Genomic DNA, 13,159 nt, shown 5'->3' with positions numbered 1-13,159 from the left:
TTAAGGCGGTCCTCTTTGTTGACACATTCCGATCAATTCACTTATCTTCCATTTATCCTTTATAGCATTATAGTTAATCTTGAAGGCATCGAAACGAGCAGACAATGAGGTCATTATGAAATGTACAAGAAAATTGTCAGAGACTTCCATTTCCAGAGTCTTAAGCTTGTTCGCCATGTTAGTCATTTTCATTATGTGTTCACGAACACCGCTAGTTCCCTCGTATTTCAGAGTAAGCATTTGTAGCATTAAGCTACTTGCATGCGCCTTAGACGATCCCTTGAAGTGATCCTCAACAGATTTGAGGTAAGTTTTGACTTTGTCATAGTCCGGGATAGCTCCTCGGATACCAAGGGGAATGGAGTTCTTGACTGTCATTAGTGGCAAGCGATTCGACTTTTCCCATTTCTCATATTCCGCCTTTTGATCTATAGTAGAGGTAGCAACAATAGCATCAGACTCATCATGGCGAATGACATAGTCAAGGTCTAGGAACCCTAGAGTCAAATTTAATTGATCTTTCCAAAAAGCATAGTTTGCACCGGTAAGTGGCTCAATGCCAAGGGTAGGTGCTGACAGTGGAAATAAGGAGGATATAAACTTAGGATACATGCAATAGAAGATTGGTATAATAATGCCTAAAATAAGTAGGTATAATAGTAATGTTCTTATGATTAGCTATCTAAGGCAGACTAAGTAATGTCTCTTAATAGTAATGGAACTAAAGTTATATTCCTTAAAGTAATGAGACTACGACCATTATTGTAATAAATCTAGTGATAAGTAAGCCTATTGTAAACACCAAAACAATAAGCTAGAGTAAGGCTCTACTTAGATGTTACATCACCTTTGGGCAGAAGGAACTAATATCTAAGTGAATATGAGCATTAAGGTTATGCAACACTACACTTATCTTTTGACCTTTGGGAACAAAATTAAGAATCGTGTATATTATGCATGCAAATAGTCCTTTTATCACACAAAGCATATTAAATCACCTTTGGGCAGAATTAATATACTTAGTGTTTATTATGCAAAAGGATAGAACGTAACATGAGAATCATATTTGACCTTTGGGCACAAATCATGAGACCATGTATTTTAGTGCGAAGCCCCTAAGGTATGGGGTCCGGGCCAACGCCCTTGGGAGCGGAATCCAAGGGGCATAAATTTTGTCATAAATTTAAGATAAAATCGTATTCGACAATTTAGAAGAACTCAATAAGTGAGTCGAATTCAACAATTAAGAAGAACTTGACAAGTAAATTGAATTCAACAAGTTATGATCGGACTCAACGTTTAAGGAGAACTCAACATGTAAGTCGAATTCAACCTTTTTTTTATGGTCGAATTCAACCTTTGATGGTCGAACTCAACCTATTATGGTCGAACTCAACCTTGGTCTAATTCAACCTATTATGGTCGAACTCAACCTTGGTCGAATTCAACATAATGCAAGATAAATCGAAACAAATATGAAACATGTTATGTGTTTTTTTAGGTCGAACTCAACAAGAATAAGATTGAAATCAAAGACTAAGGAGAATTCAACTTTAAAATAAGTTTGAACTCAACTTAGAATAATATTGAAATCAAAGATTGAAGTCAAATCCAACCAAGAAAACATGTCTCTACTTATTAATGTAAGGTAATTATAATCAAACTTATTGTAATATTAAATATAGTGTGGATATTCACTCCCATATTTATGTAATTGTATTTATTATAGAATGTTCTCTGGAAGCCTATAAATACCAGGCTATATTGTAACCCTATGCATCCCTCGTTAATAGAATTACTCCTCATTCTCTCTCAACTCTTCTCTCCACATTATAACACGTTATCAGCACGATAGACTCTAAACCCTAAAAATATAATTCGGCCGATCAATTCCTTAGAGTATTCAAAACAATTAAAGCATACTTCATTGAGATTCGGATAACTCATGCGCATGTTCATCTTATCTGATGCTGTGAGGTAATTATTACCAAGGTGAGATTATTGCCAATTAATTAGTATATAACTTATCTATGTTTTTTGATAGAAAAAGTATATAAGAATAATTTTATATATGTATATTTTAATGATTTATTTGAATTGACCGCGGCTAAACTTGATTACGATCATCTTTAGTTCGATAAATGGTTCGATTTGGTTAACTATCATTTGAAGTACAAATTAATTGATGACAAGAAAATAACTCGTCGGCTTCATGCTTGTTTTATTTTTATAATAACTAAAAACCCTACAATAAACTATTTGGCTGCTAACAATTTTTAGTCGAACTAAATCTTGATTTAGTTTTCTGCTTTATTCAAACAAATTGTTTTTTATAAGAAGAATACATACTTTCTTAGTTTTTGAGTCGTATCAGTGAAACACAAAAAGCAAACAAGTTTTCCATGGTTTAGAATCAAGTTTTTCATGTCATCATTATTTTTGGTATTGTAAGTTTGTAACTTTGAAAAGTGAAGTACACGTCTCAACCATATGTTGAAGAAATTAACACCGCCGATCGAGGTAAACCATAAGGTAGTGTTTATAAACTAATACTTACATATCTTTTATTATGATTCTTTGGAAGTAATAATAATGGTTTCATTGACGAAATTTTTTTTTGGGTTATAACATTAACTCGTTGTTAAGGTTCCTTTTATTATAAAGTATTATTACTATTTTATCTCAAAGGAGCAATTACAAACAATTATATTTGTTTGGTTTGACTTTAACAAAATTAATACTTTATTGACAAACTAATGTGATTTCAAAGTTTAACTTTAATTGAAATGAGGTACAATTTTAGTATAACTATGTACGTTTATCCTTCGATCTATATAAATAATTTTTCGTTTAAGTATAAGTATGATTGAAGCAATCACGATTTCATAACATGAGTTATGCAATAAAAAGAACTAATTGTTCTTTCGTTATTCACTAAGGTGAATCATAACTACGGTTATGCATTAGAAACTTCAAGGTTTCCTCACTAATTATTGTTTTATTATTCACTAAGGTGAATCATAACTACGCTTATGCATAAAAAACTTAAGGTTTCCTTTTATTAATTTTTATGATTGCTCAAAGCAATTCATGATTTCATGCAAAAAGAAGTAATTGTTTTTTCGTTATCCACTTAAGTGAATCATAACGTAATTACCGTTATGCATAAGAAACTCAAAGGTTTCATTTCTTTGAATTGAATAAAAAATAACATGATAAAAGTTAAGTTAAAAGATCATGTAGTTCTTTGCTACTCTTTGAATTTTTTCAAAGCATAAATAGTTGTAGCTCATATAAGTAAATAACAATGGTTATTTACAATGACAATTGAATTCAACATTTGTTAATAAGCTAAGGTTTATCAAATAAGAACTACAATGAACTACATATTCTACATATTCTCTTATTTTTGTAGTTATAATGACAAATCTTGGAGAGGTAATAAGGGCTCTTTGCAAGAGCATGCAAAATAAATGAAAAAGTCGTTGGAATTATGAAAACATTGGAATATTTAGCGGTGAACGACCTGTTAGAATTATGGAATACTTGAAAGAAAGATCATAACCACGGTTATGTTTATTGAACATGATTTCCTTTACAATTCGGAGAACTAGATCAAAAATATTAAGTTAATGAAAGTTTTCATTATTCTTTGATTATATTCAAAGCAATTATTAGATAAACTACTACGTGTAGTTCATATTTAACAAAGAACATGAAGTTCTTTTTAGATTCTTTGAACATATTCAAAGCAAAAAATAACTATTGCTTATTGATTACACTACGACATGTAGTTATTATTTGGCAGAACTTAAAGTTCTTGTGTGATTCTTTGAATACATTCAAAACAAAAACAACTATCGGTTATTTGATTTTTGACATTATTTGTCATATTAATGAACTACCTCATGTACTTAAAAAGCTCTTAATAATTTTTCGTTGGGAATCATAACTACAAATTATGTCCAATGGACTACATTTATTTTTGATTTTGTTGGATCAAAAATCGTTATCAGTGATTTGTATGATGGAATTGTGATTTGCTAATAACATTAGTTTATTACGCAACGTGGTTCGAATACCATGTAATTATGTCAAATACTTGACATGAATTACCATGATGAATTAGTATACATGAATTTCATAGCTTGAAAAAGAAATTTTTGATACATAAATGACAAACAAATAGATGTTTGTAATAACTCTTTCTTGAAAAGAAAAGTCATAAATTGATATTTTATTTTAATATTATTGTTTTATAATATAATAGGATATTTTTATTTTTTATACTTATTGTTTGTTTGTTTTTTTTTTACGAAGGATCGACTATAATTATCAAGCTATGTGAAATTCATCGTTTTTGGTAATACAGGCTATTGTCTATATGATCCATCTAACTCTATATAAATATAGAGAATCTTTAGAAGAGCTCAATATGAGAACATATCAAAATACATGACAATGGTCATAAGCAATATATGATAATTACAAACATGTGATTCTCTTAAAGTCCTGTTCTAGTTAGTTGCACAAGAAGTTGCAAAATTGTAAAATACGAGTAACTTCACATGGATGCTCATGAAGTAGCAACTTGATAGAAATATTATAAAGCCGTGTAAAGTCCCTCACTCGATGGTTTAACCCACAAGTGTAGAATAACAAGTCAAGTAATCACTAGATAAGACTAGTATGAAACTTCAAGTAAGCACTAGAATGGACTAGTATTACGATAAATATAAATGCAAGAATATATATATATATAACGTAATACGTACTTAGGCAATATAAAGATAAGCAAGTAAGTAAATGGTGAGACACAATGTAATTTTCAAGTGTATTCTATTTATTGATGTAAAATAAAATACAAGGTTGTTGCGGAACAAGATATTACAAAGTAAGTATCTAAACAACCTATGAATTACAAGTGATCTAATCTTTGCTAAATAAACTCTTTGACCGAAATAGTTCAAGTTGTGAAGTATGACTGTTTAGATCGAGAGTATTTTAGCAAAGGCACCAAATTGCAAAAGTATGTGATTTGGACGAGGAAGTGACTTGGTATTTATAGGCAAAAAGAATAAATATAATATTCTTTTTGTCGTACAAATATGGTTACATGCATTTAAGGAAATTACTTTAATTCCTTAAAAGCATTGATTAAAGTACAAGAATAAAGTCACATGATAGTGACTTGTCTTCTAATTAACCAACCACCTTTACATGCGTGTAAGGCTTTTAACAAAAGACAAATGGATTGTCCGGTTAAAAGCATGTAAAGGCATAAAGTCAATTCCTCGTAATCAGTGTTCAGACTTGTAAGGTCTAGAACACTGACAAGGACTCCGGTCAGGAGATCTGGTAAGTCTTCCAGTGAGCTCCGCTATTTGTCAGACTTCTTTCTTCAGACTTCAGTCTTCGACTTCAGTGAGAATGTTCTTCAGTGGAAAGATCTTGACTGGAGTGAAGTCCAGTGAACAAATCTGGTGGAATCCAGATTTCTATACAAGTAAGTTGTTCACTGGTCTTCACATAATGTCTGGACAAATCTTCAGAGGGCTCCAGTAGTCACGTCTAGAGCGAGTCCAGTAAATCTGGACCTAACAAGCCGTCTAACGGTGTGGTATCCATTCACTAAAGCGAATGCAATTACATGCGTTCGGAATGATCCATATGTGTCATGGTCATGGAAATTCAAATATCAAGGTGTTTATGTTTAAGAACACGAGATGACACTAGCAATGATCGACTTTTATACAATCAAATGAACATGAGAGTTCACTTACCATAGTGTTTGTATTATGAACACGAGTTGTCACAATGAGTAACCAAATTATTAGTGACTAAATAAAAACGACTATATGTCGTTATTTCACTTAAAGATACTTATATACGTATTCAAGATTGTCATATTATTGACATATTGTTGTTTCTTAAAGAGCTACTTCGATAGCTAATATAACTTGATCAAAAGGAACAACATTTAAAAGTAAATGATACATTTTGGTATCATCGTTGTATATAAACTATACAATGCATAAGGTACTTGAATCATATATGGTCGTAACCAGAAGTTTATGAACCGTGAGTTTGTTATTATTGTTTGGTATGACCGGTGAGACTAGCCCGGGTCATTATGATGCAAAAGAGAATACATAGATTCTTCAAAGTAATGAGTTTATAAGCTCTCTGAAATATCAATTATTCACCAATTGCTAGTCAAGTGGGGACTCATTCCCTTAAATATTTTAAAGATGATACAAGAGGATGTATTTGGCCTATACATCTAATATACCATTTAGTTATACAAAAAGCGATGCATCGTCTAAATGGTCATATATCGTGAATCGCGCAACATGATGTTTGTGTCAAAAGTGGCTTAGCTAATAAGATTGCGAATATTCGTAAATGGTGGTGAATCTTAAAGTGCTTATTAAGCGTCTATTGCAAATTAAATGATTATGAGAGCAAAACTCTGAATTATATGTTTGGGCAAAGTCATTATACAATATGATCTTGCATCATCCCAACAAGATAAAATATTTCCTCCCTGTTATCTTGGATATGGTATTTCAAAAGAGGATTTCATTAAGGGGGAGAGAAGAAACAATTTTGAACGATTATTGTGTGAGCTTACTAAAGAACATGAACATAAGGTTCATATGATGATCCAAAGACTTGAGTTTGGAAATTGACTTACACGTTAACTAAATCAAATAAAGCCATATACATTGTTTTTCAATGCTCCAATGGTGATCGTATCTCATAATGATGACTTATATAAGTCTATGTCATGCATGCAAAATGGTAAATCGATTCCAAATAAAAAGCCTCGAAACTGAAAATAGAAAGGAGCAATATATGTGATGGTCATATCGAGGTGAAAAGACCCAGACATGTGTCTTAAAGAGACAATAGACATGATGGGTCATAAGGAACCGCTGATATTTTAATAATAAAGAGATCTCTTACAAACATATATCATGTCAAGTATTGCATTGAATCAAAAGCATGGAATCGAAATAAGATTGATGTCGACAACAATTATGTATATTATTTGGCGCTAAATACTATGCGTGCAAATTTTAAGAGCATATATGCTATGAGGTGCAAAAATTGAGATACGTAGGCTAAAATAGCAATACGAATAATGCTATAAGATATTTAAAGCCTCTTATCGTGCACGAAACTATGGACATGAAGTCCATACATAAGAATGTGTAGCATACTCTATATAAGCCGGTCTTTGCTAAAGCGAAATGAGAAATTGATATATTGACGTATATGGCGCAATTGATGCTACAATGAATTTTCGCAAAGACCTAATTTATTTCTCTCATGGTTGATCATATTATTTGAATACCGTGATATACAAATAGTTATTTGTATCTCCTTGCTATCATTAGAGCCCGCAAATGGCTTAAAGTTTCACATAGATTTAAAATGCTCAGAGCATGAATCATATTTTGATGATCAACAAATGTATGAATAGTTCTTATGAACAATATTATTATGTCATTATATGGCCAAACAGAATATGTGTATGGCACAATTGTCTATATGCAATATCATCAATTGCAAATTCGACATCTAAGGAGGAGATTTATAAATAATTAATGAATGGATGTCAAAATTCATATAACTGAATCTCATGAAGAGATGGATATACTACAACTTAGTGTTGTATTATCTCGAAAAATCGAGCATAAATTGAATGAGACTTTTGTCCATTTATGAAAGTATATTGACGAAATGTCAAAGAGTTTCAATATTGGCAAAACTTACTTATTAAGGTATTATCGGTTATCGAACCATAAAATGTATTACATATCCCCGATATTACATCATTCTACAAATGTATTACCAATAAATGACTCCGAATCAACAAGCTATCGGTGGATAAAACTGAAGACATACTTCAATACATGAGATAAAATAGTTCACTTGCAAAGAAGATTGAATATGTTGATGCTACGTATTTGTCTCATCTGCTCAATGTATAGTCACAAACAATTTAGTTATTCACAAATGGTGACACTACAAATTTTATAGAGATTAAGCAATCATCAACAACTATATCGTCAAGCTATGAAGATGATCATGGTCAAAGATCAATGATGAAAATGTCCAAGAAGAATGTGTTCGCAATATTGGCCATTATTTGAAGATAATGTGGTGTATATAGATCAAGCTCAAACGATTATAGAGTCAATCTCAACATATGATCAACAAGACGGTGACACAATCAATTTTCATCAAAGCTGATTGAGCAATAATTTGGCAAATTATTGAATCATTTATATACAAGATCAATATTCGATATTTTGAAGATGGATATTCAAATGAGGGGGAGTATTATACGCGCTGCACTCTTTTTTCATTCACCGAGTTTTTATCCCACTGGGTTTTTCTTGGTAAGGTTTTTAATGAGGTAGCAAAAACCATATTTTCTTATAATAAAGTGTGAATATCCAAGGGGGAGTATTATAATATTAAATATAGTATGGATATTCACTCCTATATTTATGTAATTGTATCTATTCTAGAATGTTCTCTAGAAGCCTATAAATATCAGACTATATTGTAACCCTATGCATCCCTCATTAATAGAATTACTCCTCATTCTCTCTCAACTCTTCTCTCCACATTCTAACAAAACTCAATTAGATAAGTATTTTTTTTTATAAGATTACGGAGAACATGTTCATGAAGTTATTTGTTCCATAATATTTATTTCCGAAAAAAATAATTATGTAACATAGAATTTTGTTCCAAATATATTTCCGAAGAAATTATGGAACAAAACAATAGATCCATATGAAATCATATTTTCTCCAATTATTATACATGTATATATCGCATTGCTTTTGATCGGCCGCAAACCAAAAAAAAAACATTGTTCGTTTTTACATGTTTGGTCGAATGGATACTGGATCACTAAAAAAAAGATCCAAAGTGATAAAAGGATTTCATTGTTATAGTTTTATATTATGCGCGGCTTTCACATGTTTGGATTTCATTTTTTTTACGGCAATATGGAAAAGGGAGAATCAAAATGAATCTCACGATCCATTAATCTCATATTTTTTAAAAAAGAAGAACAAAAAAAAACATATTTTCGGTCATTTTAAAAAGGGAGATGATCTGTACACCACCTGTTTTTGACTGTACACCATCAAATGTGCTTTAGAGTGTTGTACAGTACAATACTATATAGCATGTTTGGTGGTGTATTGTCAAAATCAGGTGGTGTACAGATCACCTCCCTTTTAAAAACAATACAAATCATTAGATCGGTGAAAAAACATTTGGCTCATGATACCACATGTTGGAATTAATATGATTTATATTGTATATATGATGAAAACATGTTAATAATAATATGTACCTGACGATCCAAAGGACCATGTGAGAGCAAGAATGTTTATCATCTGATTGTCAGGTTTCCAAAACGAGATGATTGATTGATAATAGGATTAGAGAGGGAGAGAGCACACACACACACAAGAAATAAGGTAGAAGATTAGATTTTGAAATGTTGTACATGGCTCTTTATTTATAGAGAGGGCATTTACAACTTCAGCCCTTAGTGTTTAGTATGTGCAATATAAGTCCCCGTAGTTATAGTCATCTAATGAGAAACCCTATAATATGTCTTTAAGAGTAAATATGTCCATCGTATATTTACTAGACATAGAGATTTCAGTTATCGTCAACTATCATATCACGAATGATAAACGATCAGTGACGGTAACATTTAACGTAGTTCCAACAGCAAAAACAAAAAGTGTGTGCAACCATGTCTAGGCCTGCTGCATAAACCACACAGCTAAGGGCTTTGTTATTTATCTTCCGAGTCGCCAAATTGATCTTTTTAGGTAACCGATCCCTTAGTAATCGCCAAATAAATATATTAACCTTTTTAGGAATGAAAGGATTCCAGGTAGTATTTATGTCATCAGAAAGGAGTAGGATACTATCAAGAGCCCGACGAAGATTACAAACTTTGAAGGATTTCACGCCGCGATAATTCCATGCCCAACCGTCACGAGAATCACTAAAATGAATTTTTTCGAGAAGAGGCACCAGATTTGTGAAGTCTACTTCCTCTCTGCCGCCTCTAATGTCCCTTCTGCAGGACTAAGAAAACCCGTCATCATGTATTTTTTTCAGAAACCTTACATTCTTTCGTCTGTTCCAAAGCAAACAACCTAGGGAATCTGGTCGCAAGTTTACCTCCACTCAGCCATTCATTCAACCAAAATTTAGTAGTCATTCCATTTCCAATTTTGCGATGGATAACATCAGACGGGATAGAACTAGTTTTATGGACCAACTTAAGAGTCGAGCACATACGAGACCAGGTACTACTGCCACGATATTTGAAACCCCTACTCCAAAGAGGGAAGACTTATGAAAGTTAAATTTCAAACCCGATACCACATAAAATGATTTCAAAGCTGATCTGATCACTTCCGCATTAGAAATATTCCAATCGCTTAACAATATAACATCGTCGGCATAAATTAAAAAGATGAGATATACTAGATAAATTACCAACCTTGGCACTTGTGAGAAATCTATTTTTGACCAAATTGTTAATAGCTACATGAAGTCCTTCCATTGCGATAATGAAAAGAAAAGGTGCCATTGGGTCACCTTGGTGAAAACCTCTTCTAATGTCAAATTCGTCCGTTGGGCTGCCGTTTATAAGAACCGAAGCCCGAGCCGAGTACAGGCATCCCCTAATCCACCTGATCCATTTCTAGCCAAATCCCATGACATCAAGGATTTTTAGAAGATAGCTCCAAGAGAGAGAGAGAGTCATATGCTTTGGCAAAGTCGATCTTGAACAACATGAGTTAATTTGAGCTTCTTCCTTTTGTACCATTCAATGACTTCATCCAATAAAAGAGGACCATCCAAGATTTGATGGTTTTTAACATACGCTGTTCGGGATGGGCTAATGATGTGATGGATAACCTTAGATAGTCGATCGGCTAGAACTTTTGCTATAATTTTACATTAAACACCGATGAGACTAGTAGGCCTAAATTTAGCAACCGTCGTTGGCGAATCGACCTTCGGGATGAGAGAGATAAAAGAAGCATTCACTAAAAAAAAAGTACATTTTAGTGGCACAAAGTTTTTATGGCAGATGAGTTATGTGTCACTATAGGTTGGTTTTTAATAACACTTTTATTTATGCCACAAAAGATATTAACCATTAGTGACACTGTTCCATATGTGTCATTACATGTCACTAACATTTGTGGCACATCAGTTATTTTTGCCACTAAATCCATTTCTTTTTATTTATTTTATATGTACTAGTGCCTACTCTATTACGAGTATATTTCTTTTAGAATAAAACCTTTTTATGAATCAATTTACTATCCCTGATACTCTTTTAGGTTTTCCTATCAAAACTAAAAACCAAATTGGCGGCCTATTTCTAATTTTCAGATCCGCGCCTCATCTAAAATCTTAAAAAGATGGCGGCCATTTTCAAGGGTTTCCATCTTAAAATTTTGAATCGCCCATCTATAGATCTAAAATAATGGCAACCATTTCGTTTCTTTTATTTCCCCCCATCTAAACTCAAAATAATATTGGGGGTACGTAATCACAAGTTGTTAGTCACACATATTCAAGTTGGTTCTGCAATTGAATATCAAACTTACAATTGAGTCATAGAGGGCCCTCAACCTTGTAATAGGTGAATGTTTATGCTCCTTTAACTGCTTAGTTATATTGATATTTTACTTTATTTATCATCTATTTATTAAGGGGTTCTTTTTATTGTTAATTTTTGTGTAATATCAATCATGGTAGTGGATGTGTATTTCTATGTTTTACTAACCATTGCAATTTCAGTTATCATTAATGGTTTAAATATAAAATGCAATCTGACTGCTCATACGTGATAGCAATCATGGTTAGTCCTTCCAACTCTATTAATAATTAATATTTGATTATTACTTTTGCAAAGATTGATGTTGTAAATCACCATCCTTGAAGTAGTTTTTGATTTAATTTTCTTTGGGTATTGGTTGATTTTGTCTATTACTACAGATTTATACATATTGTTGGTTACTTTGATTTAATTTTCTTTGGGTATTGGTTGATTTTGTCTATTACTACAGATTTATCCTTATACATATTGTTGGTTACGAAAAGGCTTATAAATAGATGTGTGTATATATTTACCTACCAGTTCATGGGAGCCTCAAAGGTATTTGTTTTTGTTTTCCCATTCCTTGCAATATTGTTGTTATTGAAGGTGCGTGTTCAATTGTGATACGCCCTTGATTTATTTTGTTTCGTTTTCAAGTATTTCTTAGGTGATACTTTTGTCGGTTGATTCTTGTCTACCTTAGTGAGTTTCATAAGGATGAGATTGAGTTCTGCTTGTATCTCTTTTTAAATGGAACATATTCTCCATCAAATTCTTTTAGGTAATCATCAAGTTCTTAAATACTTGATCTTTTGATACGAGTCTGAGTCTTTAGGTGTTCTCTCTATTACCAGGACTATTTGGAAATTGAAAAAAAATTTGGTGGAAACTTTGAATCGATACCTACTGTTGATGTGATAGGATTGATAAAAGAAAGCAGAATTTAGGACTTTTGTTTACATTAATTTTGATCCTTCAATCTTGTAAATTTCAAAACATCCTTATATTACTAACTTCTTATGAATGTCTAAAACTTTACGTCGGCTTGTGCAGGAAATTGCTAGTTATTATTTCAAGAAAGAATGAAGTCTATGTATTTCAACTATAGATTTGTAGAAGTGGTTCATATGCTTCAAAGTTCGAGTAAATTACATGATGATTATTTTGATAGTCTAGTGGAGTCATTTTGTAGTTGTATTTAACTTTTGGTTTAGAAAGTATCAGAAGAAAATGTAACTCTTGTCTTATGCCTAGTAATGAAGTTTTACTTTTGATTTCTCATATTGTCAGATTATTGTTTATTTTCACTAACCAAAATAACAAATCAGTGTTATTATTAGTAGCTTAATCAAGTGTCACTAATTCCGGTATAATGGTTTGATTGTCATATATACAGTGACACAAATTTTGTGTTGCAAAATCCAAGTGGGCTATTGCGTCATAAATAAATAAAAGTGCCACTTAAGTATTGAAGGTATGTAGTGA

At 32.0% G+C, this 13,159-nt stretch overlaps 1 protein-coding gene and 2 long non-coding RNA genes across 5 annotated transcripts; 2 read left to right on the top strand and 1 right to left on the bottom strand.

Annotated features, from left to right (window-relative positions):
• On the bottom strand, window positions 1-612 carry LOC122604244. Its single transcript, XM_043777135.1, has one exon. It carries the CDS (start codon window positions 610-612, stop codon window positions 1-3), a length of 612 nt encoding a protein of 203 aa, XP_043633070.1.
• A 10,655-nt stretch (window positions 613-11,267) lies between these two features.
• Window positions 11,268-12,409, top strand: LOC122605665. Of its 3 annotated transcripts, XR_006324669.1 has the most exons (4): window positions 11,268-11,716; window positions 11,875-11,935; window positions 12,144-12,232; window positions 12,332-12,409. It is a non-coding gene; the product is annotated as an uncharacterized LOC122605665 (long non-coding RNA). The 3 variants fall into 3 exon arrangements; XR_006324668.1 differs by having other exon boundaries at window positions 11,268-11,935; window positions 12,342-12,409; XR_006324667.1 differs by having other exon boundaries at window positions 11,268-11,935.
• Window positions 12,405-12,955, top strand: LOC122605666. Its single transcript, XR_006324670.1, has 2 exons — window positions 12,405-12,455; window positions 12,728-12,955. It is a non-coding gene; the product is annotated as an uncharacterized LOC122605666 (long non-coding RNA).
• The last annotated feature ends 204 nt before the right edge of the window (window positions 12,956-13,159 follow it).

This window comes from Erigeron canadensis, chromosome 6 (assembly GCF_010389155.1).
Source record: "Erigeron canadensis isolate Cc75 chromosome 6, C_canadensis_v1, whole genome shotgun sequence".
Taxonomy (NCBI): Eukaryota; Viridiplantae; Streptophyta; class Magnoliopsida; order Asterales; family Asteraceae; genus Erigeron; species Erigeron canadensis.
Note: the sequence above shows the minus strand (reverse complement) of the source record. Positions and strands in the feature narration are given on the sequence as shown.

Excerpts from the sequence above, each read along its gene's own strand:
- LOC122604244 (XM_043777135.1), bottom strand. The coding sequence starts at position 612 with ATGTATCCTAAGTTTATATCCTCCTTATTTCCACTGTCAGCACCTACC.